Source organism: Oryza brachyantha, chromosome 9 (genome assembly GCF_000231095.2).
Source record: "Oryza brachyantha chromosome 9, ObraRS2, whole genome shotgun sequence".
Taxonomy (NCBI): Eukaryota; Viridiplantae; Streptophyta; class Magnoliopsida; order Poales; family Poaceae; genus Oryza; species Oryza brachyantha.
This window is the reverse complement of record NC_023171.2, coordinates 15,287,589-15,313,128: the sequence shown is the minus strand read 5'-3', so window position 1 is coordinate 15,313,128 and position 25,540 is coordinate 15,287,589. Positions and strand designations below refer to the sequence as shown.

General features: G+C 43.8%; 7 protein-coding genes and 1 pseudogene across 7 annotated transcripts in view; 5 read left to right on the top strand and 3 right to left on the bottom strand.

Moving 5' to 3' along the window:
• Positions 1-1,571: 1,571 nt before the first annotated feature.
• Positions 1,572-5,694, top strand: LOC102718868. The gene is made up of 5 exons (XM_006661507.3): positions 1,572-2,569; positions 2,751-2,809; positions 3,713-3,841; positions 4,334-4,469; positions 4,618-5,694. Exons 1-5 carry the CDS (start codon positions 1,898-1,900, stop codon positions 4,924-4,926), a joined length of 1,305 nt encoding a protein of 434 aa, XP_006661570.1. The 5' UTR covers positions 1,572-1,897; the 3' UTR covers positions 4,927-5,694.
• Positions 5,695-5,984: 290 nt separating this feature from the next.
• LOC102718585 (beta-amylase 2, chloroplastic) lies at positions 5,985-11,381 on the bottom strand. Its single transcript, XM_040527433.1, has 10 exons — positions 10,990-11,381; positions 8,778-8,991; positions 8,616-8,696; positions 8,347-8,550; positions 7,892-8,086; positions 7,595-7,759; positions 7,166-7,429; positions 6,822-7,040; positions 6,431-6,650; positions 5,985-6,345 (listed from the first exon to the last, which is right to left on the bottom strand). Exons 1-10 carry the CDS (start codon positions 11,322-11,324, stop codon positions 6,317-6,319), a joined length of 1,926 nt encoding a protein of 641 aa, XP_040383367.1. The 5' UTR covers positions 11,325-11,381; the 3' UTR covers positions 5,985-6,316.
• A 1,779-nt stretch (positions 11,382-13,160) lies between these two features.
• LOC102708086 (5-amino-6-(5-phospho-D-ribitylamino)uracil phosphatase, chloroplastic-like) lies at positions 13,161-14,960 on the bottom strand. The gene is made up of 2 exons (XM_006660936.3): positions 14,790-14,960; positions 13,161-14,679 (listed from the first exon to the last, which is right to left on the bottom strand). Exon 2 carries the CDS (start codon positions 14,553-14,555, stop codon positions 13,434-13,436), a length of 1,122 nt encoding a protein of 373 aa, XP_006660999.1. The 5' UTR covers positions 14,556-14,679; positions 14,790-14,960; the 3' UTR covers positions 13,161-13,433.
• A 798-nt stretch (positions 14,961-15,758) lies between these two features.
• Positions 15,759-17,899, bottom strand: LOC102707800 (uncharacterized protein At2g27730, mitochondrial). The gene is made up of 3 exons (XM_006660935.3): positions 17,675-17,899; positions 16,515-16,553; positions 15,759-16,245 (listed from the first exon to the last, which is right to left on the bottom strand). Exons 1-3 carry the CDS (start codon positions 17,795-17,797, stop codon positions 16,033-16,035), a joined length of 375 nt encoding a protein of 124 aa, XP_006660998.1. The 5' UTR covers positions 17,798-17,899; the 3' UTR covers positions 15,759-16,032.
• Positions 17,900-18,183: 284 nt separating this feature from the next.
• Positions 18,184-19,583, top strand: LOC102707518 (40S ribosomal protein S25-2-like). Its single transcript, XM_006660934.3, has 4 exons — positions 18,184-18,223; positions 18,300-18,374; positions 18,458-18,592; positions 19,246-19,583. Exons 1-4 carry the CDS (start codon positions 18,221-18,223, stop codon positions 19,357-19,359), a joined length of 327 nt encoding a protein of 108 aa, XP_006660997.1. The 5' UTR covers positions 18,184-18,220; the 3' UTR covers positions 19,360-19,583.
• A 1,010-nt stretch (positions 19,584-20,593) lies between these two features.
• On the top strand, positions 20,594-21,247 carry LOC102707240 (germin-like protein 9-3). Its single transcript, XM_006660933.1, has one exon. It carries the CDS (start codon positions 20,594-20,596, stop codon positions 21,245-21,247), a length of 654 nt encoding a protein of 217 aa, XP_006660996.1.
• A 74-nt stretch (positions 21,248-21,321) lies between these two features.
• Positions 21,322-23,998, top strand: LOC102718302 (annotated as a pseudogene).
• A 1,108-nt stretch (positions 23,999-25,106) lies between these two features.
• LOC102718023 (germin-like protein 9-1) overlaps positions 25,107-25,540 on the top strand; it is a 759-nt gene continuing 325 nt past the window's right edge. The window contains exon 1 of the mRNA XM_006661504.1: positions 25,107-25,540. This exon is cut by the window's right edge and continues 325 nt beyond it. Within this exon, the coding sequence (XP_006661567.1) occupies positions 25,107-25,540 (434 nt within the window).

Below are 25,540 nucleotides of genomic sequence, written 5' to 3'. Positions count from 1 at the left end.
CATGAGAACGTTTCCATACCCGCGTACCCATCGGGTGAAAGTATTTACCTAATTATTTACCCACGGATAATATATTTAGCTCATACCCATACCCTAATGGAGTAAATACCCATCCGGTCTCGGGTCGTGAGTCCCCGTTGCCATCTCTACCCCTATACCAGAGTATGAGAAAATTGCTATTCTACCACTCTCAAAAGACGGTTTCGCTATAGCGCCACTTCTAATTTTGATTTCGCTAAAATACCATCCTCAAACCGATGCAGCACGCTAAAATACCATTTGCCTTATTTTTTTCTCAAAAAAAATCGATCCTGCATTGTTTTTTATGGTGGAATTACATTTACACCCCTAGTCCATTGACTTGAAAAAGACTTATTTAACTTGCAAATTTAAGTGTGGAGAAAATCCAAAATTCTAACATAAAATTTATAATTGTGGTACGAAATGTTAATTAAGTTAACTACTCAAATATTATTAGAGTCCTTAGAATTATGATTGAGTGGTGTATGGTGCATATATAATTTTGTTTTATTTTTATATGTATTTTATTTTGTAATAAATATATGACTTACTCATCACCTTATTTGATATTATATACTTTATTATTTATTGTTTTCAAAAAATATTTCTTTAATTGCCATACCATCTAATCTATTGAAATAGCTTATTACCTATACTAGGGGGTAATTTGGTAAACTCATCAGGGAAGAAAGAGCAAAAACATTTTCTTTTACATCAAATGACTGAAAATGATATTTCAACGTATTGCACTAGCTTAAAAATGGTATTATAGCGAAGCCAAAAATAAAAGTGTTATTCTAGCAAAACCAAGTTTTGAAGATGGCAAAATAGCAATTTTCTCTGGGTATACAGATAGAGAGAGTAGGTGTTAATGGAAACGAGTAACACGAGGAAACGGACCTAAACTGTATGTACTGTATACACGAGTAACACGAGTGACTGACAGCACAAGTAGAACGCTCCTCTGTATGGATCGAATCGAATCGATACTACTGCTACTGCAGTAATAATATTCAAAGCACTACCTGGTACTCTCCTCCTCCCGGTAGCAGTAGTATAGTAGTATTTCTCAAAATAAAAAGAAATACTATGCCATCGTAGACTTTTTTTATATATTTTATTATTTATTTTATTTAATATAATTATGATTTATTTTGTTACTATTGGATTTAAAGTATAACAGTTTGCACAAGTTTTGTTTTTAAAAAACAAACGGTCAAACATATATAAAAAATCAACAGCGACATTTATTAAAATACAAAGAGAGTAGCGGTATTGTACTCCCTCTGTTTTACCGTGTAAGATTTTCTATTCTACTTAAATTCATAGGGATATTAATACATTTAGATATATATATATATATTGATTAATAAATAAATTTAAATAAAGTTAGAAAACGTTGTGAAATAAAATAGAGGTGGTAGTATGTTCGGATCATCGAGCTTTAAAATTTAAGCATTAGCGAAATAACACGAGGAAAGTAGAGTCGGGAGATAGATCCCCATTTTTGTCTTTTGACTTGTTTTTAAATCACAGGAGAGAAGAGCAGTGCACAGTGGAGGGGAGTAGCTGCTGCTGTGCTGTCCATTGCCATTCTCTCTGTTGGCAGGCGATTCGTCGTCATCGTTATTCTTGATTGCCCCAACGCAGGGAGGTGCTGGGGGGATCAAAGCGAATTTGGCGGAAGGTTGTGGTTTGGTTTGGGTTGTGAATCCAATTCGATTGGGATTCATTCGGTTCTTCCAACTCCAATCAAATCCACCACCCAACCTCCATCTCCATCTCCATTGCCCTTTGGGTAGTAGGCAGGCAATGGCAATGGAGAGGGAGGCAATGGGTGAGTAGTGAGTGATCTGAGGAGGGGAGGGGAGAATCCATGTCGCTGGCGTGCGGGCTCCCGCTCCTGGAATGCGTCTACTGCCTGGCGTGCGCGCGGTGGGCGTGGAAGCGGTGCCTCCACTCCGGCGACCGCGACAGCGCCACCTGGGGCCTCGCCTCCGCCGACGACTTCGCCCCCGTCCCCCGCCTCTGCCGCCTCATCATGGCCAATTATGACCACCATCCCCTCGACGACCGCTGCTTCGTCCGCCGCCGCACCTACGCCGACACCCTCGGCCGCGTCACCCCATACCTACTCTACCTCGACCACGCCCACTCCGACATCGTCCTCGCCCTCCGCGGCCTCAACCTCGCCCGGGAGACCGACTACGCCCTCCTCCTCGACAACCGCCTCGGCAAGCGCCGCTTCGACGGCGGCTACGTCCACAACGGCCTCCTCCGCGCCGCCGCCTGGGTCCTCGACGCCGAGTGCAACCTGCTCCGGGACCTCCTCACCGACTACCCCGACTACACCCTCACCTTCACCGGCCACTCTCTCGGCGCCGGCGTCGCCGCCATGCTCACCGTCGTCGTCGTCCTTAACCTCGACAAGCTCGGAACCAATCTCCACAGGAGCCGCATCAGGTGCTACGCCATCGCGCCTGCAAGATGTATGTCGCTCAATCTGGCTATCAGATACGCCGACGTTATCAACTCTGTTGTCCTGCAAGTGAGCCTCTTCTCTTCTTTTCTTTTCTTTTTTTCCCCTTTCAGTTACTATTACTGCCACTCAAACCTCACCGTTATGAGAGTATACTCATGTTTACACTTGTGCATTCTTCATGCTCTGCCTGAATATATATGCATATGCTGCTCACAAAATAATTGTTGCTCCTTTTGCTCATTGGCAGGACGATTTCTTGCCTCGGACCGCCACTCCTTTAGAAGACATTTTCAAGTCAATCCTATGGTACATATACACCCGTGCCCCATCAATGCTTTTCATATCTCTTTTTATACCATTTGCTCTCATGCTTTTACAAAACTAGTCTTACACAATTCTACTGTAGTCGTAAAAGACATCAGTCACATATGACATAGGCGATTCTAGTCGCATACACTTTCACATTTATTTTTCCTTTTACAGTCAATACCACCACTGCCTTTTTGTTTGTTAATTCCAATTGTTGAGAGCTTCCATGAGCTAATCAATCACGTCATTTGGTCAATCATTGTTTTATTTGCCAACTGATATAGTTTCTTAAGTTTGGAGCTTATCATCAATTTTGTCAAACTTATGCAATTGGGAAAGCTTTCTTGTTTGATGTCTATATAGGAGTTTGTAGGGACCTAAAGAAGCTGATGTCACTTGTGATCTTCAAAGGTATAGGCAGCTTATCTATGGCCGCGTTCGGCTGCCCTCCTTCCGAACCCAGATTCTCTCGTTTTTCGCACGCACGCTTTCCAAACTGCTAACCGGTGTACTAATTTATTGCTACATTTTCTGCGCCGGATAACTAACCCCCATTCTCCCCCACGCCGAACGCAGCCTATCTATACTTCAGTAGCCACAGCTAGTATCTGTCTTGACCCAAGCTGTTAGCAGCTAATTTGCTGGCATGCATAGCATGACTTGAGGAAGGGAAGAAACAAAAAGATCTAATGGACAGTACAGATGCATCAGTGAGTTTGAACTGGAGATAAGAAAGGACGTTTATTTTGACAGGGTTGTGGATCTGATTATCTATTTCTTGGTTTCTGTTTGCTGTATTAGAGATGTTGTGCAGTAATTTGGATGCAGCGTTATTTATCCTTCCTGCTTATTGGGTTCAAACAAGTTTTAACTTGGATCATCTTCTCTTCTTGAGGGCAGCTTGCCATGCCTGCTGTGTTTCAGATGTTTGAGGGACACTTGCATACCTGAAGATGCTATGTTAAAAGATCCAAGGAGACTTTATGCACCAGGTCGGATATATCACATTGTAGAAAGAAAAATGTTCAGGTACTCCCTTTTCTTGTTTGTTTTCTGTTTCATAATTCAATAATGTATTTGTGGCCCTCTTCAGGATTATATAATTGGCTGGCTCTAGTGATATTACAATTTTCAATTTTAGTGGCTTATTCGGTGGGAGTTTGGGACCATCAGAAATTGAGAAAATAAGAAATGCTATGATATTTGCTTTGATTATTGAACTTTAGTGCCAAGATGACCTGCCAATACCATATTATTTTGTTCGTGCTGCCAATTCAGTTATTTCAAACACTGCTTGCTATGCAGGCAATGTAGCTTATACTGATGTTGCATGATACCAAAGTTTGGCCTGTTTGGGCTGGCGCAAGCCCGTCGTAGTTCTGATAAAAGAAAAATATTGCATGGTACCAAGTAATTATTTAATTTGGTCTTTTTTTTCTCAGAATTTATCAATGTTTTGTCTTGTTCAGATTACTACTTATCTTTTACAATGGATAACTTGTTCCTGAAAAATCCACGCAGGTGTGGAAGATATCCTCCAGTAGTGAAAACTGCTGTGCCTGTGGATGGTAGATTTGAGCATATAGTTCTTTCCTGCAATGCCACAATGGACCATGCCATTATTTGGATCGAGAGGGAAGCACAAAAGGCTTTGGATGTAAGAAATATCGTGCCAACTTTATTTACGTCTATCAATTTTTTTCTGTGGATTCCAACTTACAAGCCTGCGGCATAGGCGTTTGTATACCCCATGTGACGGAGACGCCTTAATGTCTGATGTTGATCATGCTCGTGCATATGAACAGTTGATGCTCGAGAAGGAGAAAACGATGGAGGTGCCATCGGAACAGAGGATGGAGAGGAACGAGAGCCTGCAGAGGGAGCACGTAGAGGAGCACAAGGCGGCTCTGCGCAGGGCCGTGACGTTGTCAGTGCCGGACGCGCGGTCGCCGTCGGCTTACGGCACCTTCGGCGAGCACCCGGAGAGATGCGAGACCTTCCCGTCGGCGTCGACGCTGGCAAGGCAGAGGATGAGCTGGAACGACCTCATCGACCGGGTCTTCGACAGGGACGAGTCAGGCGACATTGTACTGCGCAGCTCACCTTCTCCCTAGCTGTACATTCCGCTTTCATCCTCTTTCTGCTTCCTTCCCCTGGTATGCATCTTCATCATCTCCCTTTTTTTGGATGTCTATGCCACTTCATCTTATGCTGTTATTATTATTATTATTATTATTTCATTATTCATTCATTGTATCTATCTATGCCCTTTTGTTGTCCAGAGTTCTCTTGTATATCATATCTAGTTATGTACCTTGTGGTGGGTATTGATGGAAATCAAAGCAACTCACGCGATCGCGGTGGACACAACTCTCACTTACACGTGAAAAACACAAAGAAAAAGACCAACGCAACACAGAGTATTTGCGGCATCGCACTGAACTTAGCGCCCTTTTCTGGTTTATCTTCTCACTCAACAAACTGATTACAATGCACCTATTTATAATACAAACTAATGACTCACACAGGTAGCTTCCACTTCGTAAGCACACGACGTCCCACGTTCGGATTCCTTGGCCGCAACTCCACAAGGTCCTCGGCGACGTGCTTACTTGCGCCAGCAAACTAGCTGCAAACTAAAGCATGCAAGACTAATGCACTACGTACTCTGAAGACTAATTCTAACTGCATGCACCTATTACTTGGCTGCCAATCTACTCTAAGCACTCACTACTACTCTGTACTTCACGGGAGATTAGCCCACTATGTCGTAATCACTATTACATGCAGCTAAGAATTTTGCTCCAACTAATACCATGCAACAAAATAAACATGATCATCTAGTTCAACAAGATTATTTCTAACAGGTATATGTTTTGTTTTACTTCTATTTGGCAAAACTTTTTGGAGCAAAGTAGGGCATTATTGCACAGAATTCATGGAAAGTACGGGGAATAACTCAGTAGTAATTCTCGGTACTGATGAGCTTTTGACAGAACGAAACATGCATTTCTTATACCCATCGGCCATCGCGAGTGACATTTCCACCAACAAATACAAACACAGATGCACCGCGAGAACCTATGCTACTCCATGATAAGCATGTAATCCTCACGGCCTCAGGCTGTCAGGCAGCTTCTTTTGCCTCTAGGCGCATCAGCACATTCTCTTCAATACGGCCTCAATCTTTACAAGGCCACTACCTGCTCACAGAGCAGTTCTTATCTCATGACAAATCGACGACTGTCTGAAGAATCCACAGAATTACACCTGCTTCTAACCTTAGTTGAACTGAAGACATCAATTTTCTGCCTGACAACTCTGCCAAGGGTATGCTAAATACACCATGGAGCCAGACCCTCTATAGCTCAAAAATCAGCTGGTAGTATACTTCTACAACCTACAAAAGAAACAATGCCATCTCTCTTTCCCCCATCATAACCTATAAGGCCTTCATGCCAATTATAATGGCATGTATATGTATATGTAAGGACCCTTATCAACCTATACCTGTAGATCTAGAACCGCTTCACCTGCAAATAAAATGCCAGGAGTCAGGGGTTTGAGGTTTACATTGGGTGGAACCGCTGCAAGTAAATGTGGTCTTGCTAGTCTTACCATGCATTCTCTTGACGAAGCGCTCAAATTCCAAAAAATTAGCTCTCTCAAAGAGGACTTTACTGAGCCTCAGGTACGTGAATCCTAGTAAATGCCTCCCATCTGGATCATTCAGTGGCTTTGCGTTCTCCAGAATTTTGTTAAAACCATCTCTATCGTAGCAAGGCAGAGCATTCTCACTAGCTACTACTATACCAGCATCCCAAGCAGCATTTAGCACCTGAAAATTGGCACATCCAATTGATAAGGCAGACATAACAGCAAAGGTAGCTGCTCTCATCTAAACATAAAGTCAGAAAAATGCATTAGCCTACTGAACTGCTACTAAGTAATACTCCGCAGATGAGAAACAAAACAGCAAGCATGACTAGAATGAAGGAAATTTCCCTACCTGCCATACAAGACCCTCTGGATCTGAAAAGGCCTCAGGAAATACCTCATGCTGATCCATAGTTCGCAGTTCAACACATGTAAAGTTCAAAGCTGCACCATGTTTTTTCAGTACAGCAGCAATTGGGGCATAACCATCACGGTTGCATGGGTTATAAAAGCCAGCAGTCAATTCAGCAGCATGACTGGCAGTTTTGTACCACCAATGTACGCCTGACACCTGTCATACCACAAAGTGTTTTTTGTTATTCAATCATTTCATTAGTACTTTGTAAAGCCGAATACTGGAAGCCAGGAAAAATGCCCCAGAAGAATGGTCAAATACTGAAAACAGTTGTATGCTACCTTAACAGCAATGTGTGTTCCTTCAAAAGCCAACCTGGCTAACATTAGTACACGGTCAGCATGATCCACCAACACCTGGGAGTACCAATTGAGGAAAAAACGGCCATAGTAGCTATCATAATCTCCTCCATCACAGAAAAATCCAGTGAGATTTGGCTCAGAATTATAATGGCCTGCATTATCTGGTGCTCTTGCCCATATGGTGGTATGTCCTCGTGCTTCTGCAGCTCTTCTCAAACTTTTCTGTAAGTATCTGTCATAGCACTGCAGCAAAATACATTGTCAAGTGAACCCTCTTGTTGCATAAGAAAATTTACAAGGGTAAAAAGCCAGATCATTAAGTGGCAGCTGACAGTTCATAAATAAGTAGACACTGAACCTTGAAAGGAATGCACGAGAACACCTAAAGAGTGAAGGGTGAAGTTTTACCTGAAATTCTCCAATGCCAGGGTATTTCCAGCCATGTTTTGCTGGATAAGATGGATATCGCAACTCTCCACAAGCCCCTAGTCCAATCTCAATTTCTGAAATGATCCCATCCTCAAAGTATTCATCAAATTCTACTCGGAAGCTTCTCATGTAGTCAAAGTAAACCTGAATCAACATATGGGGCAGACAAACACATAAACATAAAGGATTCTGATCTTCCCATGAAGAAATAATGGATTGCAGGTACCTCCAGGGTGATATATAAGTAGAGAAGTGGATAGAACGAAATGGTCATACCTCCACCGCAGTCCGTCCTTGCAGAACCCTTTCTTTATCAATGCCCCATGAAAGGCACTCCGTATTACGCCTGCCAGCCCTGTCAGTAAAGTAGATATCTGGATTGCTTCTTCCAATCTCTGTTACCCAATTTGGGAGAGGAATTGACACGTCATCTCCAACATTGCCTCCACACTCATGGAATGACATGACCACCTAAGTATTTTGAGAAGAAAAGCAACAGCATTAAAGAAAGTAACACTGGCAATGCATCCTCTCTTCTTGTTTTTATTTTTTTTTTTTTGGGGGGGGGGGGTGAAAGTTGTTTGGTTTACAAGACATGTGCATGAGGATAAATGAATAGATCCTGTATCAGATCAGTATTGAGATGCAAAATAGTATGCATAAGCTCGGCTAAGCATTCGATGAATGACATGATTAACAAGGGTAAAATTGTGGAGAAAGAGGTGGGTGACCTGCAGCTTGAGCTTGAGCTCCCTGATCATGTGGAAGAGTCGCTTGTAACCGGTCCAATTGTACTCCTGAGGCCTGTGCGCCTCGACATTCCCCCACCAGCAGTCGACCATGACCCCGTCCACCCCTGAAGCCTTGAGGACCCGCAGCTGGCCCACCAGGACGTCGGCGTCCACCACCTCGCCGTTGCCATCCACCACCCCGAGCTGCAAGCGACTTGACGTGTAAGTGGAGTGGAGGAGGGGAGAAATGCGGGCGGCGGAAGGGTTACCGGGAGCATGACATAGACGGGGACGTAGGGCGTTCCGGCGAAGTCGCGCTCCGGTGGGCGCGGGGGCAGCAGATCGGGCACCTGCAGGAAGGAAGAAAGTTGAAGGCTCGGCTCGCTCGTAGAAGAAAGAAGAAGGAAGGAAGGCAAAATGTATGTAGGTACCTGCTGCGGGTCCATGGGCGGCAGGGAGAGGAGCGGGTCGGGGACGGCGTGGGGCGGCGAGAGGAGGGAGGAGGAGCGGAGGGGGCGGGCGGCGACGGGGGAGATGCCGCGGAGGCGGAGGGGAGGCGCCGGCGAGGAGCAGCGGGCCAGGCTCTGCTGCTGCTGCTGCTGCTGGTGGTGGAGCTGGAGGAGGAGCGGAGGAGGAGAGGAAATCATCGTCAGGCGGTCGTCGGCGTGGCGGGGGATGCGATGGGAGGGCTTCCCATGTCTATTTTGTATACAGGTTACGTTTCCAAAACAAGCTTTTCCCTTTCCTGTGCGTGCGCGGACGCCGTGAATGGCTCTCCTCTCCTTCTGGTTTCTTCTTCTTTCACGTGGAGGCAACCAACGGTCCCCAAAATTCGATTTTTATTTTTTTTAACAATAATTTGTCTATGCTTAATTTGGACACTGGTTGTAGTAGGCCTCTAATTTCGGTATTATATATATAAACATTGATTCAAGTTAATTTTAATTATATAAATTAAAATATGTTTTGAAAATAAATTGCAAAGTTAATTTTAATTATATAAATTAAAATATGTTTTGAAAATAAATTGCAAAGTTAATTTTAATAAATTGCACGTCATAGTAATTTGTGTCTCCAATTGATTCGTGAATCATAAGTTGCATCGGAAATGAAGAATAGAAAATTATACTCTACATCATAAACAAATTAAATAAGACGGGTAATCTTTCGATGACGAATGAAAACAAAGGCATACTAAACCCTATCATGTCATTTTCAATTAAGGCCACGTTCGTACCCCAAGATAAGTTAACTTAGAGCATTCATAACAGCTCATTCATCCTATCCTTTATCATAGAAATAGAGGATAAAAAGTAAAAGTTGAGTTTCAGCAGAACATCTATCTCATCATCTATTTTTTAATGTCATTCATATTAGGAGAGAGAAACTCTATATTTAGATGCTCTTTCTCTAATCCTCCAAATAGATATAGAAGATACTATATATAAATGATCTGCTAGAGTATAAAGGAATATGAAGGATAAAAGTGTTTTAGATGATCATCCAAATGAAGATATGCAAATGAAGATATGGATGACCAAATTTAGATGAGTTATTGGGGATGCTCTTATTCCTCTCGTTTTCCGCGCGCACGCTTCTCGAACGGCTAATCGGTGTATTTTTTGCAAAAATTTTCTATGGAAAAGTTGTTTTAATTAATCTATTTTATATTTTTTTAATAATTAATTAATCATGTACTAATCTATTATTACGTTTTCCGCGCCGAGTAAGTTAACTTACACTCTTCCTCCCCGAACACGGCCTAAGTTCTCTTAGTCCTCATTTCTTTGATTTTTCTTATTTGATGCAAACATATGCAGTAGGTTGATTTATTTTTTTCAACCTTAAATTTAAAGTTGATTTTGATATTTTTTATCATAGTTTATTTTGTAGCATTGACTTTTAACTATAGAAGTTTTATTCGTAAATAATTTTTCGTTTGCAAATATGCCATATATTTGTGGTATATACTACTTCAAAAGTAACAAAAGTATACAAATATTACTCTATAAAAGTGACTTCACTTGTATTTTCATTGTTTTCATCGCATAAAGTGCCTTCCAAGCGGACCTTATATATTCATCCGTTCCCTATCACACAAACCGTTCAAACATATGTAACAAATTGATTTTTTTTTTAAAAAAAAGATGGTCATGCCTAACATACGACTCCACTGGCTCATTTCACACACAAATTTCAGTTCATTTTTCTAAATATTAATAATTACCTTTTTGAATATCCTAATCATTAGTCATTACTTTCGGTCGGGGACAAAGGGCGTAACGAGAAGGGGTTATGAGGGGTACTTTTGTCATTTTCTGAAAACATAGTGAGTTCAGGACAGGTCACCTAGCTAGCTGATGAGTTATCATAGTAAGGCAAAGTATCGAAACTACCCTTGGTTAGTCGGCCTAATTATGACGTCATAAATAAGTAAAGAAAGGGACAGGAAAAGTGGCACCGATAAAAACTGCAGTACCAGTCAGCCCAACAACAACTCGTCCCTACTATTTACTTGGCTGGAGCTGCCTCTCTCGCTCTCAGTCTCAGCTGCCAGCTTAAACAAACGAGGCAAGGAGAAGAGCGAGAGGAGAACCCCATGGATTCCTCCCTCCCGTCGATTGCCATACCTGCTGCTGCTGCTGGGAGGAGGACGAGGGGAAGGTGGTGCCGTCGGGGAGGACGACCCAGCCGGCCTCGCGGGCGAGCGCCGCGATGACCTCGTTGATGTCGGCGCGCACCCGCAGGTTGTAGTTGCCGTGGCGCCGCAGCCCCGCCAGGATCCGCGCCGTGATCGCCCGCCGCTGCCGCTCCCGCAGCTTGGTCCGCTCCTTCTCCTCCCGCGCGCGGCCGCGCCGCCCTGGCCCCGCCGGCAGCAGCAGCTGGAGCTGCGGATCCTCCTCCGGCTCCAAGTAGTAGTCGTCGTCCTCCTCCCCTTCCTCCTCCTTGACCCCATCCTCCTCGATCGCCTGCTCCATCGGGGGAGGGATCTCGCGCGTGTGGGATGGGGGAGTGGATCGCTGCTAGGGTTTGGGTCGCGCGTGCGAGGCGTGCATATTGGCTCGTGCGACGAGAATGGACGGTCGCGATGGGGGGAGTTGGCACGCTTGGGCTTCATGGGCCTGCACTCCCATCCATCCAAAATCCACTCAAGCCCATTCCATTGTTCGTTCGCACGCGCCAAATCCATTTTCATATTCTTATTATTTTTATATTCTTACGTGGATACTGAAACGAAAACATATAACTCGTATAAATTAACAAATTGGATCTCCATCACCAACAGCGCATATATGCAACAGAACATACCACTGTTGTCTTCAAACATACCATTTGTTAATTACTCGTATTTTACAGCAACATACAACTTCTAACCATTTGCCCCTCAAACGTATGTAGAGCGATTGTTTGGCTTTCTAAAAGAAAAAAAAAAATCAAGCAACATATTTATATATGTGTTTTAGCGGCCAAAAATAAAAACTGATAATATATTTAAAAATTTTCAAAATTAACTCTTATAATTTAGATTTAAAATTTAATTTTGTCTATAAATATAAGCATGAACGAAAAGAACCGGGTGATTGCCCATTCTCGAACTGATGAAAGCAGGTCCATCCTAAAATCATATCATGATGGTTAACATCCGATCCGAGATCTAATAAATATTAGTCGTCTGTCTATAATTTATTAAATATCAGCCTTCTAAATGTAAGTCCAGCGTTCGACCATAAACACGAGTATCACTCTAGTTTTACCGTATGTTTTATATTTTAAGTTACTTTGAGTTATTTAGGTCAAATCTCTTTAAATTTGATCAATTTATAAAAAAAATAACTAACACCCATAACATAATATTAGTTTCATTGAATACACTATTGAATATATCTTTATAACATATTTATTTTGGGTTAAAAATATTGCTATTTTTCTTTAAATTTGGTTAAATTTAAATAAGTTTGAGTTACAACAAACCTAAAGTAAGTGAATTGTAATATGAAACGTACAGATTGACCTTTCACCCGATAATTTGGAGCCCAAAAATAAACGAATATCACTCCTCGGTTCAATTTGTTAGTATTAACCTTAGAAACCATAGTGCATTACCATGGTCTTTAGTCTAGACATCCAGTTACACGTTAATTCTGGCTATTCGCCCAAAGACACATTACTATTACCCTTAAGTTTGAAAATTCATGATTATTAACATTGGGTAAAAAAACAATTGAATGTTTTCTTTACCCATAAAATTTCATAACTGTTAAACCTGCGTGTAAGAACACATAAATATAGCCTTCTGCCCAAAAAAGTCATGATTATTATTCTTGGACCGTAAGTCCGTCTTCAGCCTAAAAATGCATGAGTATTAGGCTTTGACTCAAAATTTCATAAGTGTTTAATAACATAAAATTTCATAAGTATTTAATAACATGATAAAAACGTACGAATACAAGCCTTATGTGGCCAAAGTTCTTGGTTATTGACCTTGAGTCCATAAATACATTAATTTTAGAGTTCGGCATAAAAAAAAACATGTTAATATTAGTCATCAACATAACAATTTCGCCAGACGTATGACCCAGAAACGTGTAACCATTAGCCTATGTCATAAAATTTCATAATTAGTAAAACAGCTTCACATGCATCATCAGACACCAACTGGCACATTCTTCACTTTGGGCTCATACTGTACTAGGTAAGGAGTAATATAACTAAAGATGGCTGCCCAAAATCCAAATGGAAATTTATGCTTCCCTTCCATCATTGTGTAAAACAGGCTGCTTTAGGAAAAGAGCATGTAAGTAGCAAATGTAAACAGAATCCTAATTATGCAATCGACAATCATCCCAGTTATACATCTGTTAGGAACTGCAGATTGGTTTATATTCCCTCGAGTATTCAGACAGTTCCCCCTTATCTTTTGAGGTACAGTCTATATACAGTGTGTGAGTTCTAGAGAAACATTTACATATCACAGTCTACGGACAGATTGATTAGAAGGAATATATGGCCCTTCATGATCATTGCTATGACTGACAATCGTACACATGTGCAGGAGCGAAATCAATCAAATGTACAATCTGGCTTCCTTACCAGAACAAATCATCTACACCGACCGAAGTTGACGGGGACGAATCTTCTTCTTCCTCCTCCATCTCTGGCTCAGGCTCCATGCCAAACTCTGGAGACTCAATGTCAGCAAGGTTCTTCAGGTCAACCACAGATAGCTCGTCAAGCTGCTTCACCACAAGGTCTGCGGCATTAAGCTCGTAGATCGGGTGCTTGCTTGCAACAGCCACACACTTCATTCTAGCATCATGTGCGGCCTCCACTGCTGAATTGGAGTTCCCGAACACGATGCACCTCTCCGGGATGAAACTCAGCAGCTGCGCTGCATACAGAAACATTTCAGGGTCAGGCTTCCCCCGGTACACATCCTCTGCTGCCACAACCGCATCAAAGAAGCTTCGCACGCCGATAGCATCGATCGCTTCTTCAATAACCTTCCTTGGTCGCGTGGTGGCCACAGCAAGAGGGATCTTGTAGTTGGCAAGCGTGCTCATGAACTCCCTTGAACCATTCCTCATTTGATAGAAGGCACTGCCACGGAGGTTGCAGTGTATCTCCTCTTTCCGTGAGGACAATCTCCTTAGCTCGGATGGGTCCCGAGACCAGCAGAGAACCTCGGAGATGGCCTGCTCGCTTTTCATTCCCTCAATTCTCTTCAACACAAACGCCGGGGGTGGAGACTTGCCCTCTTCTTGTGCGAGGGTAAACCATGCCTGCCTTTCTAGTTCAGCATCATCCTCGACAATCACTCCCTCCCACTCAAAGATGACGCCAAGCCAGCCACAGCTCATGCGCTCGAGGCGGAGCAGCGGGTTGTGCAGCTTGGGATCGTCGGCCCTGTTCCGCGGAGGCCAGGACGTCTTGGGATTGGTCATCCCGTTATCGGCCATGTCAGCGCCGTCCCCCGGGATCCCCCGGTACTCCCTGCTGGGGCTGGCCTCCTTGGTGACCCCCATGGCCAACGCCTTGACAGTCCAGTCCGCGAGGCGAGGATGGTGGTGCCTGGGCACCCTGGCCACAAGGCGGCGGCCGGCGAAGCCGGTGGCAAGGGGGCGGCAGGAGACGACATGGAGCCTTTGGTCGAACAGGTGGTGGGCAATGATGGAGGATGTGGTGGCGGCGACCGTATCAACAACCATCATGGCCGCCGTGGCTGGATCAAGAATCTGAGGCCGAGCCCGGGGGAACCAAAATTGTTGGAGAAGCCTAACCAACCAAACCAAGCAGTGAATCGAACGATGGGGGTGGCTGCTCGATCCAATCAAGCTGCAAGAACAATAGCCGAATCAATCGGTCAGAAAAATTAATCGCACGAGAGGAGACAGGGGGAGGCGAATTAACTGGTTGAATCGGAAAAGGAAGAAGGGCGGGGGTACCTGAGGGGGAGGCGGCGGCGGCGGCTGGTGGGGATCGACGGCGAGCGGAGGAGGAGGAGACGTGGAGGTTTCTTCCGGAAGCCGCCTGCCGCCCGTACTAATCGCCCTTCGATTTTTTTTTCTTTTTCCTGTTTGTTTCGGTTGGAGGAGGAAGGCGAGACGAATCTGCGGGCGATGCGCGACGCGTGGCGGAAGAAGGATCGCCCGATCGATGGGGATTCCGCGGAACGTGAGGTGGAGCTCCCGCGGCCTTGGAATCACGCCACCTTGATTACGCAACTCTCCCCCTCTCTCTCTTATCTGCTGTGTTTTTCTTTTCTTTCTCTTTCTCTCTCTGTGCTCCTCGATTTGTCTACTACGAATATAGTATATTGTATTATGAGATGCAACGGGGATTTTAATTTCAAAATATACATAAATGTATGACAAGCTTAGCATCTACAATAGACATGCCCCTGATTTGTGATTATGAAAATAGGACGAACTGCGCAAGACAACCAAATTAGGACCTGTGCTGTTGCGCTCTTTGTTTGGAACGGGCATAGACCCACACCCTCTAGAGATGATCAGGACTCAAGTTTGATTCACACAATACTCCTACAATAAGAAGCTCATGTCAGACATTCCTTTTTCTGGTCCGCTATATGTTCTACCCCGTAACGGTGGCCGTAGCCATCCACACACACACACACACACACACACAAAAAAAACCAACATGGTCTTCATGCCTTCCATTTACTCTAGAGACAACAGTTCGTCTGAAATACAAACCACAGACCATGATCACACACAGCTTTCCAAGTCAAATGCAGCATCTCTGAAATGAGTAACAGCATCCCGTCTGCACGAGGAAGGACATATAATTTGGTAAAGGTCCAAGCACCATATAGTCCCAGCTAGATAAGTATGGGTGATTTTGAGTCAAAACCAAGTCAAATGATCATAATGCAACATGGGAAAAACCCTCACTGAAAGCTCAAAACCAAACTTGTTTGAAAGGAGCTAACAACAATGGGCTTCAATGTATCCTGTATCCAAATTCCTCTTCACTGAACAGAATGTAGCATCAGAGAACATACCAACTGCCACAACAGGGCAAGAACTGAGAACATCTCAGGTGCATACTTGAAAAGGTTTGGTGATGCTATAGTAAAATTAGTGCAGTGTGTTCAGCATTTATTTCACAACGAGTAAACAAGGGTAAAACTCATTGACAGGCCATCTAGGATCTCATCAACAACCTTCAGTCCACTATCTCTTCTGACTTCTTAGGCTTTGACAAGAAATACCATCCCAGGCCACTGAGAGCAGCAACAGTGCCTGCCAGCACAGCATAGTTCCTATGCTTGTCAGTCGACACACCAGCAGATGTTGACTCCGTTGGGCCGCCTCCGGTCTTCACATGATTAGCTGCAACACCTGGGGCTGACGAAGCTGGCTCTCCTGGATTGGGGCCCTGAAAGTAGTTCATCCACATATATGTAAGCAGAAGGATTACAATGGTTTCTTGTTCCTCACCCAGACACACACTCAAAGCAGATACAATGTGCTTGTATTTAAGTTCAAACATGAGTAGCCCATGAAACTGAATCTTACAAGGGTATGATTATGTGTAAAAGAATGCATAATCTCCTGGACATGACAAAAGAGAATAGATGACTTATGGAGGTGAAACACGAAAGCCGCAGCCCAATTAAGTTTAAGGGAGATTATGTGTTTGCATACCTTGCGTGCCAGCTTCTCCAGCTTCTCATGTTCCATTTTCTGCAGTAAGTCACCGAAGATGTTATTAGCATAGCATCAATATATATACTAAAACAGAAGTTAGAAACAATAAAAACAGGTATTTCTGAAAGGGTTTATACTTGAAAGAAGCGATGATGAACTTAAAAAGAACATATACATTTATCTGTTGAGTTATAAAATTCTGAGCATCGAATGCACATTTACAGTCCTTAAAAGACATGGAAGAACAAAAGAAACTAAAAAAAACCATGCCTCTTCAATCAGATATCCGATATCACAAAGCAAAAGCACCATCAGTCAGTGCTGGGATGGGCCATATTCACAATTCCACAGGAAACCTAGTAAAATGTTGGATGACAGCAACAATCTGATTAAAATATCAGCAGTACAAATGCATGATGGACAAAACAAATCAGTTCCAGCAGTAGGTTTGTGAAAATCACTAGAGTAACATCAGACAGGCTACTACGGTGCTTCAAATAAGCATAGTTGAGCAACTGCCATACAAGATCACAGGTAGATAACTAAGCCAAGAAGATCTTAACCATTGTACAAATGCTGAATGAGTTAAAGCATTTCAGCAAAGCAATAACCTTTGTATAAACTAGGGGAATCGCCCTTCCCTGTTTTCCTTCCCCATCAAGAAAAAAAGAACAGAAAAGTAGCCCTAGAAGGCTGAATAGCTGAAGCAGCAAGCAAGAATCTATGTCAATTAGGCACGAAATCGAAAAACTAATCTAAGAGGAAAAAAATTATGAGGCAGCATTGCAATCGCAATACCACAGTAGGAAAAGCATAAGCAACAGCACGCATTTCAGACTTGCTGCGTCAATGGATCAGAGATACAGCAAACTACTACTCCAGAATATCCAGATAAATAGCTTGCAGAGGATTGATAATTACGAATCAAACATAACATTCCTACGCCTACACTAGAAACAATGCAGCCAAAAATAAATGAGGATTCCAGAACTCAGTACGGGAAAGGGCTCGTACAGAAAGACACCGCCGCCACTCTGAGTCGTAGACCCGAGAACTACCCGAAAGCCACGCATCGGTCAACCTGAGTCTCAGATCCCACCACAACCTCATCTCAAACAGGAATCGAAAGATGGAAAGGGGATGGATGGTAGTAGTACCTTGATGTAGACGTTCTCGGCGGCCTTCTCCTCCTCGCCGAGGACCTTGCCGCCGGAGGAAAAGAGCCTGCGCTGCGCGAACCTCGCCGCCGCCCTGGCCGGAGCCCTCGCCGCCAACGCCATCGCCGCAGCCGCGCGAAACCCTAGAAGAAGGGAAGAAGACGATCGATGACCTCGCCTCGCTCCACAACTCTCGCAAGTCGCAGCCAACAAACAATACTGATGTGCTGTCTAGTAGTAGGCTAGTCCTATACCCCGTGCCATTTTGCAATTTACACCCTTACAAATATGCATTTTCCAACAGTAATAATTTTACTAGTCCGTCCGTTCACTTTACTCTTCTCCAGGGGGAGGATGGTTTACGAATTCTACGGGTTTGTGAGGGATGCATATGAATACTGTCACCGATCGATCAGATCAGATCGGACGGCCACGCATCCACCGCTGAAACCCTAACTTCCTTGCCCTTGGGCTCTCATCTCATATACCCACAACCCACCCACCCACCCACCTCCCCTCCCTCTTCTCCGCCGCCGCCAATCCGCCATGGTACGCCTCGACTGTCTCCTCCGCCCTGTACACCCGCAAGCCTGGACGCTGACCCCTCGTTCTTTTGATTCCGCAGGCTCCGAAGAAGGACAAGGCTCCGCTGCCGTCGTCCAAGCCCGCCAAGTCCGGCGGTGGCAAGCAGAAGAAGAAGGTTGGTTCGCGTCACTCCTCCTCCTACTCGGTGGGATTTGGCTTTTTCATGGATCTTGCGTTTGCTGTCCGTTGTGGTTGCAGAAGTGGAGCAAGGGGAAGCAAAAGGAGAAGGTGAACAACTCGGTGCTGTTCGACCAGGCCACCTACGACAAGCTGCTCTCCGAGGTGCCCAAGTACAAGCAGATCACCCCCTCCGTCCTCTCCGAACGTCTCAGGGTAATTCTACAATATGTCTCATCTCACTACGATTGTATATTGTCGTGGCTTGAATTATTACGTTTCTTATCAATTTATATGTGTGTTGCAATGTGCTTGACATATACACTAGCGCGAATTTTGAATCATCACATTATATTTAGTGTGCCATGCTAACAACAAATTGGTTCTCATAGCTCACATATTCACATCTTCTTTTTCTATGTGCAACTTAGATATTCATTATTTGTTCGTAATCATGTCGCCTAGCCTAAGCACTCGCAGTATTCAGGATGATAAGGACCTTGTTTGAGGCCACTGTGCTAAATGTTTTTATTGATATTCCATCACATGATTTGAATGTGGAATAACCACTTTTTGGGGGTATTTACTGTCATCGTTAGTACTACCTCTGTTTCATATCTATCCCTAGATTCATATGGACGCTAATGAATTTATACAATACTAGAAAGTCTTACATTATGAAATAGAGGTACTATTTAAGTGTTGTTGAGTGCGACTATTGTTGGATTATGAAGCTCTTTTGGCAATGAAAATTCTCAACATCACTATTGTTGTTTTGGCTTTCTGTGGGCTGTATACCTAGATGGTGCACAACTACTTATCATCTCACAGTTTGACTACTCTGGCTTATAATATATGTTTACCTGCAGATTAATGGATCCTTGGCTAGGAGGGCTATCAAGGACCTGATGGCAAGGGGCCTAATAAGGATGGTCTCCGTTCATTGCAGCCAACAGATTTATACCAGGGCAACAAACACATGATGTTGTTATACACCATCTTTTTCTAGTCTAATAGACCTTATGTTGCCGTTCTATTGAGTTTATTTTCAGTGATGCACTTGTTGGTGTTGAATTGCCCCAGTTATGTTATATGTTTTGAGATTTTGGCAATTTGGTAAGGTGATGTTATCTAGGTGTCTATCAACTTGCGTGATTAATTTGCACCTTATAGACTGCGGCACTGTGTCTGGCATTTTTCTGTTCCACGATATTACGATACGAAGAATTCTTTATTCGTATGCCCCTTCATGTCACATTCTCAACACTCCGGCAACTGCAAGTCGAATTGCGTTGTGTTATATCATCGACAGAGATATCAGAAGCAATAAGTCTGCATGCTCTCTACTCCTGTTGACAACCTTGCTTTCGAAATTTGCCAAATTTAAATGGAAAGGTGGTTGGTGCACTCTATGTGGCACCAAATTTAATGGTAACCCTCTTTGAATCCAAATTCACAAACTTCAATCTATAATATGAAATTCTTTCCATGGTTTCTACTTGTTTCCTCAAAAGTTTCAACTCAAGTCAAATAACTTTTGTTTGAAAATTTGAAACTTTTGTTGAAAGCTTAAGAAACTTTTAGTACCTGTAACTTTGAACTTTCACATAAAAGTTTTCCCAGTCTAAAAAGAAAATTGAACTGAAATCCTCAAAACTTTGTACCCATAGTTGTGCATCTTGAACTCATTTATCGAAAAGTTTCTACCCGAAACCTCAAACTTTTGACTCAAGTCACATCATTCCACTCAAAATCTTGAGCTTCCAGATCACATGGATGGAATTTTGTTATGTTCATGTCCAGTGACATAAAATTGCAGCAAAAACACATTAGACTCTTCCAACGCTAAACTCGTAACTAATAAGTTTGTTGAAGTGTTCGCGCTCTCGAGTCTTGCCCTGCCTGCAGGCACATGTACAGCCGTACTAGTCTAGTCGTCAGTTGTGTTTTCAGGTCAGATTGTATTGCCAGCTCTCTTATGAAAACAATTAAATTCAGGATATGCAATTCCGATGCTAGATGCATCCAAGGAGCAATGCTGTAAATAAAAAGCCTTTGACAGTTGCAGGCACAAGAGACAGACGGCAGCATTGGTTGCTCCAATCCCCTCACCTCACCAGGAAAGGCTTCTTATAAATTGCCGTCGCTCATCATCTCCATGGCACAAGCTTATTGTTATCAGCCTCCAGACACCAGCAAGATCCAGCCAGATCAAAAATGGCATTCCACCACTCGTCCATGTTGCTCCTGGCCCTGCTTGCACTCGCAGCTCCACTGGCTCTGGTCATGGCCGGCGACCCTGACATCCTCACCGACTACGTCATCCCGGCCAACAGCAACGCCGACAACATCACCGGCGACTTCTTCACGTTCACCGGCTTCCGCAACGCGACGAGCATGAACATGAGCATGCCGATGCCCAACGCCAACTTCACGGTGATCAAGGCCAGCCTGAAGGAGTTCCCGGCGCTCAATGGCCAGAGCGTGTCGTACGCCATGCTCATGTATCCCCCCGGCACCGTCAACCCCACCCACACCCACCCCCGCTCCGCCGAGCTGCTGCTCGTCGTCAATGGCGCCCTCTCCGTCGGCTTCGTCGACACCGCCAACAAGCTCTACACCCAGGACCTGGCCACCGGCGACATGTTCGTCTTCCCCAAGGGATTGGTGCACTTCCAGTTCAACTCCGGGAACCAGCCGGCCATGGCGCTCTCGGCCTTCGGCAGCGCCGCCGCGGGGCTCGTCTCGGTGCCCGTCACCGTGTTCGGCTCCAACATCGACGACACCGTGCTCGCCAAGTCCTTCAAGACCGACGTGCCGACGATCCAGAAGCTCAAGGCAGGCCTAACTCCTCCCGCCAACAAGTCTTAATCTCATCGCCATTGTTAAATCTTCTTGTTTTTCCCTCCTCCTCCTCCTCCTCCTGCTGCTGCTGCTTGAAATAAATGTTCCAGGCTACCGACTACTCAAGGTAAATCATCAACTGTGTGGTGAAAAATAATTTTGAATTGTGTTTGTAATGTCTTGTCTGAAAAGAGCTTTGAAGTATGTATCAGTATGAGTTATAAGAGTTCAGAGTTTCTGCTGTAACGGCAATATATGGGTGACGATGAATGTAACTGCGATATATAGTGAAATTCTCTGTATCTGCTGTTCTAGAGAATAATACATTAGTACCGTGTGTTTCCACTTTATTTGTTACTGGCAGTAGTAAATTTGCACTGCAATCTTACTCACGTTACAATTTCTTTTTCACCTTAATGACGCAGTTACCCACAAGACATAAATATTTATGATGGACATATGGGAAATTCTGGATTGTATGGATCTCAATGTAAACAACCGCAATATGCGTCATAGCTAGAAGAATTTAACATCTGCCGCAGTTTCTTCTGAATCCTAAGGAACTCCTCACAAGCACAATTCTGGCAACCCACATTCAGAGCAAATTTTTTTAAGAACATTGATCTCTCGTGTTGAATTATCTCGTGATACCAAACAAAGTTAATTTGTACTAGTACTAAACAGGATTTACTTGTTTCACACTGAAATTTCTTTTTCACCATCAAGTACCATAAGTGATATAAGTCAGCAGCCACAATGTGTACATGGGCTTGACAATTAACCAGCTGTCTGAACAATGCTCAGGCATCGAATGTACCTGCCAACGACATCCATTTCCATTGTTAAAGCTTGTCCATTGTCTGCTGAAATGTAGCATCTCTGTCTTTGAAAAGTACAAAATTTCAATCATTTCTATTGGAATAGCCGAGAAAGCCTAATTGTGTTTTGGCTGTTCCTGTCTTATATGGATGCTCTGAATTTCCCCTCTACAGTAGCTAAAAGGGGAACTTTCAGTCATGCTCACTGCTAATTGGTCCATTTTTTTACCAGTTTGACGCAACTTGAAATCAAAACATTGAGAACCTTCACATACAACAAACACTGATTATTCTCAGATTTTCTTTTCTTGGGTCTAATGCTCATGCTTTTCGAACAGATAAATAGTGTATTTTTTTTATAAAAATTTTCTATATAGAAGTTCATATATCACATTTCTAAATTAGATTTTCAACTTTGTAGTACTAATTCTATCATTTACACTATTAAATAACTATCACAAAAATCAAATAATATTTCATCTTTCATCTTTAGCAGAAAATTACACAACCTAGTTTAATTCACTTGAACTAGAAAGGCAGTGTATGCAAACTGGACTCCACAGCTGAGTTATCAATGGAAGATATGTCATTGCTTACGAAGGAGTAATAAATTGGCAGTGATATAGTCTTACATCTGTTATCTGTAGGTAGCACATTGATGTTTGAGACCTCCCTCGGTTTCTCATCATCTTTCCTGCTCTTCCTCATCGTCCAAGATAGCTGATGCACCACTTCCTAATTTAACAAGGTAGCATAAGATATTGCCTGGAGTCCAGAAATCTGAAGCTGTTCTGTTCTTGACATAGTTTCTAATAAGAATATCTAGCTGGCTGGTTTGGTCATCGTGATGCTGTCACATTCCACATGTACAACAACAGCAGACAAATGTTCTCTCTCTCTCTCTCTCTCTCTCTCTCTCTATATATATATATATATATATATATATATATATATATATATATATATATATATATATATATATATATTTCAACCTCGATTTGTCCGGTTGATCATCAGTCGCTTCTGAATAAATAGGAAAGCTCACTAATCACTATCTCCACAGCAGCAAGTAGAGTAGTGGACTGAAGACTAGACCACATCACATCAGTCAAAAGTTATTAGTGACAGTTTAGCTGAAAGATTAAAAATATATATAGCTTCAATGGCGTTGAGCTACTTTCGGCCCCAGTGGCCCTAGTCATGGCCGGCGACCCTGATATCCTCGCCGACTATGTCATCCCGGCGAACAGCAACCCCGCGAACATCACCGGCGACTTCTTCGCGTTCACCGGCGTCCGCAAGGTGTTCAACACCAGCGCGCCAGCAGCGGAGAACTTCACGGTGGAGCAAGGCCACCATGGCGGAGTTCCCGGCGCTCAACGGGCAGAGCGTGTCCTACGCCACGCTCGTCTTCCCCCCGGGCTCCGTCAACCCGCCGCACACCCACCCGCGCTCCGCGGAACTTCTGCTCGTCGTCAACGGCGCGCTCTCGATCCGTCGGGTTCGTCGACACGACCAACAAGCTCTACACCCAGGACCTGGCCACCAGCGACATGTCCGTCTTCCCCAAGGGGCCGGATGGTGCACTTCCAGTTCAACAGTGGGACGCAGCCCGCCATGGCGGTGTCGGTGTTCGGGAGCGCGGCCGCCGGTCTCGTACGTGTCCGTCCCCGTCAGCGTGTTCGGCACCGGCATCGACGATCCAGAAGCTGAAGGAGGCCCCAAGCAGGCCTAAATAAGATTCTCCATTGTCGGGGTTTTTGTTGAATAAACACGTACAGTGTACACAGCAAGCAAAACAAGCGTGCCTGACTGATTACATTTGCGATGTGTACTGTGGGCTATACATATTTTGTGTATGCTTTAACTTGATTTGTGAACTTGCATAGTTGCATATAATTTATCTAGGATCATTTGTAGCGCTCCAAAATATTTTAAAAGCCAGTTATGATGCACATATTTCTAGATAACCACCATTCTCAAGGGATTTGTATCCTCTTAGATTAGTCAATAATGATAGGGGTGAACAATGTTGTGCAATTGGATAAATATCAACTTGATTGTCCACCACAACTGCGAGCTAATGTCAAATATGTATAGTAATCTGCTACAGGTATATATACTCACCTCACACCTACATATATGCGTTCTATTCTCACTTAATAGAAAATATAAATACCGTTAAATTTTATATGAATAATGCAATTATGAATGGAGGCTATTGTTTTCTATTACGTGAGAACATGAATAGATGTATTTATACACTTTAGACACGAAGGAAATAACTCCAGCTGTTAGTAGGAAATACACTTCCGTATAAATATATACACACACTGCTCTGCCTTTTCGCCGTAACGTATGCTAGCAGAGATCGAGTTGCCATGTATTTTCAGTTCCTTTGTTTCGTGTTAGTTGTTTGTCGATGATCACTGCTGATGGAAAGGCTAGGTGTAGTTTATATAACAATTAATTAAGGGGGTGATTTTTTTTTGTCAGACTATATATTTGTAAATAAAAAATAATTTATAAATAAATTTTTTATATATGTCTTCTCAGCGATTGAAAATAAATTACGACGAAAGAACCCAAAACTCTAAAATTAATTATAAATTTAAAGTTAAAATTTTAATTTTTGATTTATAAACGTAAACGACTACCACGTCATCGAAATGCATAGGAACCAAGATGTATCGTTGTATCCAAACACATGTGCAATGCATATTCCAGACAGCAAGCAGAGCTTAATCAGACAACAAACTAAAGATCAAAATCTGTAGTTGTCCCCAAAGCGAGCACCTGACAGCTGCAAACTGTTCTAGGTGACAGTAAGCGTATAGTATGTAATTTATTATGTGTGAAAATACTAGCTAGCAAAGCAAGGAAACATGCATAAATGACAATTACAAGAAGAATAGAATTAATTCAAGGTAGTAGCCAGCCAGCCAGCCATGGCCACAGCTCTTCCTAAGCTAACCGATTCCTCTAAATACCGTCTCTGCTCGTACGTCGAGCTGAAGCTGCATGCCTCGAGCAGCACATCGCATCAAGCTAGCTAAGAGAAGACGATGATGACGCACCCATCGTCATCCTCCTGCAGTAGCAGGCTCAGCCTCAGCCTCTGCGTGCTGCTCCTGCTCTCTGCAATCCTCTCCGCCGGCGCCGCCGACCCTGACATCCTCACCGACTTTGTCGTGCCCAGCGACACCGACCCGTCCGGTATCGACGGCGCCTTCTTCACCTACAAGAACCTCGTCACCGGCAACTCCGCCGACCCGGCGAAGCTCACCGTCACCAAGGCCACGCAGGCCGAGTTCCCGGCGCTGCTCGGCCAGTCCGTCTCCTACGCCGCCCTCGTCTACGGCGCCGGCGCCGCCAACCCGCCGCACATCCACCCGAGGGCGTCCGAGCTGCTCCTCGTCGTGCAGGGCCCTCTGGTGGTGGGGCTCGTCGACGCCGCCGCGCGCAACGGCACCGTGTACACGCAGACGCTGGAGACCGGCGA

Bases quoted from the DNA above. Each gene is read 5' to 3' on its own strand.
- LOC102718868 (XM_006661507.3), top strand. From the start codon at position 1,898: ATGTCGCTGGCGTGCGGGCTCCCGCTCCTGGAATGCGTCTACTGCCTG. The intron at 3,842-4,333 runs GTACTCCCTTTT...AAATCCACGCAG, and splicing joins GTAGAAAGAAAAATGTTCAG to GTGTGGAAGATATCCTCCAG. The intron at 4,470-4,617 runs GTAAGAAATATC...GCATATGAACAG, and splicing joins AAGCACAAAAGGCTTTGGAT to TTGATGCTCGAGAAGGAGAA.
- LOC102718585 (XM_040527433.1), bottom strand. From the start codon at position 11,324: ATGGAGCAGGCGATCGAGGAGGATGGGGTCAAGGAGGAGGAAGGGGAG. The intron at 8,697-8,777 runs GTACCTACATAC...TCCTTCCTGCAG, and splicing joins CGCCCATGGACCCGCAGCAG to GTGCCCGATCTGCTGCCCCC. The intron at 6,346-6,430 runs GTAAGACTAGCA...TTTTATTTGCAG, and splicing joins CTTCGTCAAGAGAATGCATG to GTGAAGCGGTTCTAGATCTA.
- LOC102708086 (XM_006660936.3), bottom strand. From the start codon at position 14,555: ATGATGGTTGTTGATACGGTCGCCGCCACCACATCCTCCATCATTGCC.
- LOC102707800 (XM_006660935.3), bottom strand. From the start codon at position 17,797: ATGGCGTTGGCGGCGAGGGCTCCGGCCAGGGCGGCGGCGAGGTTCGCG. The intron at 16,554-17,674 runs GTACTACTACCA...GACTTACTGCAG, and splicing joins CCGAGAACGTCTACATCAAG to AAAATGGAACATGAGAAGCT. The intron at 16,246-16,514 runs GTATGCAAACAC...AACTACTTTCAG, and splicing joins TGGAGAAGCTGGCACGCAAG to GGCCCCAATCCAGGAGAGCC.
- LOC102707518 (XM_006660934.3), top strand. The intron at 18,375-18,457 runs GTTGGTTCGCGT...TTGTGGTTGCAG, and splicing joins GTGGCAAGCAGAAGAAGAAG to AAGTGGAGCAAGGGGAAGCA. The intron at 18,593-19,245 runs GTAATTCTACAA...GTTTACCTGCAG, and splicing joins TCCTCTCCGAACGTCTCAGG to ATTAATGGATCCTTGGCTAG.
- LOC102707240 (XM_006660933.1), top strand. From the start codon at position 20,594: ATGGCATTCCACCACTCGTCCATGTTGCTCCTGGCCCTGCTTGCACTC.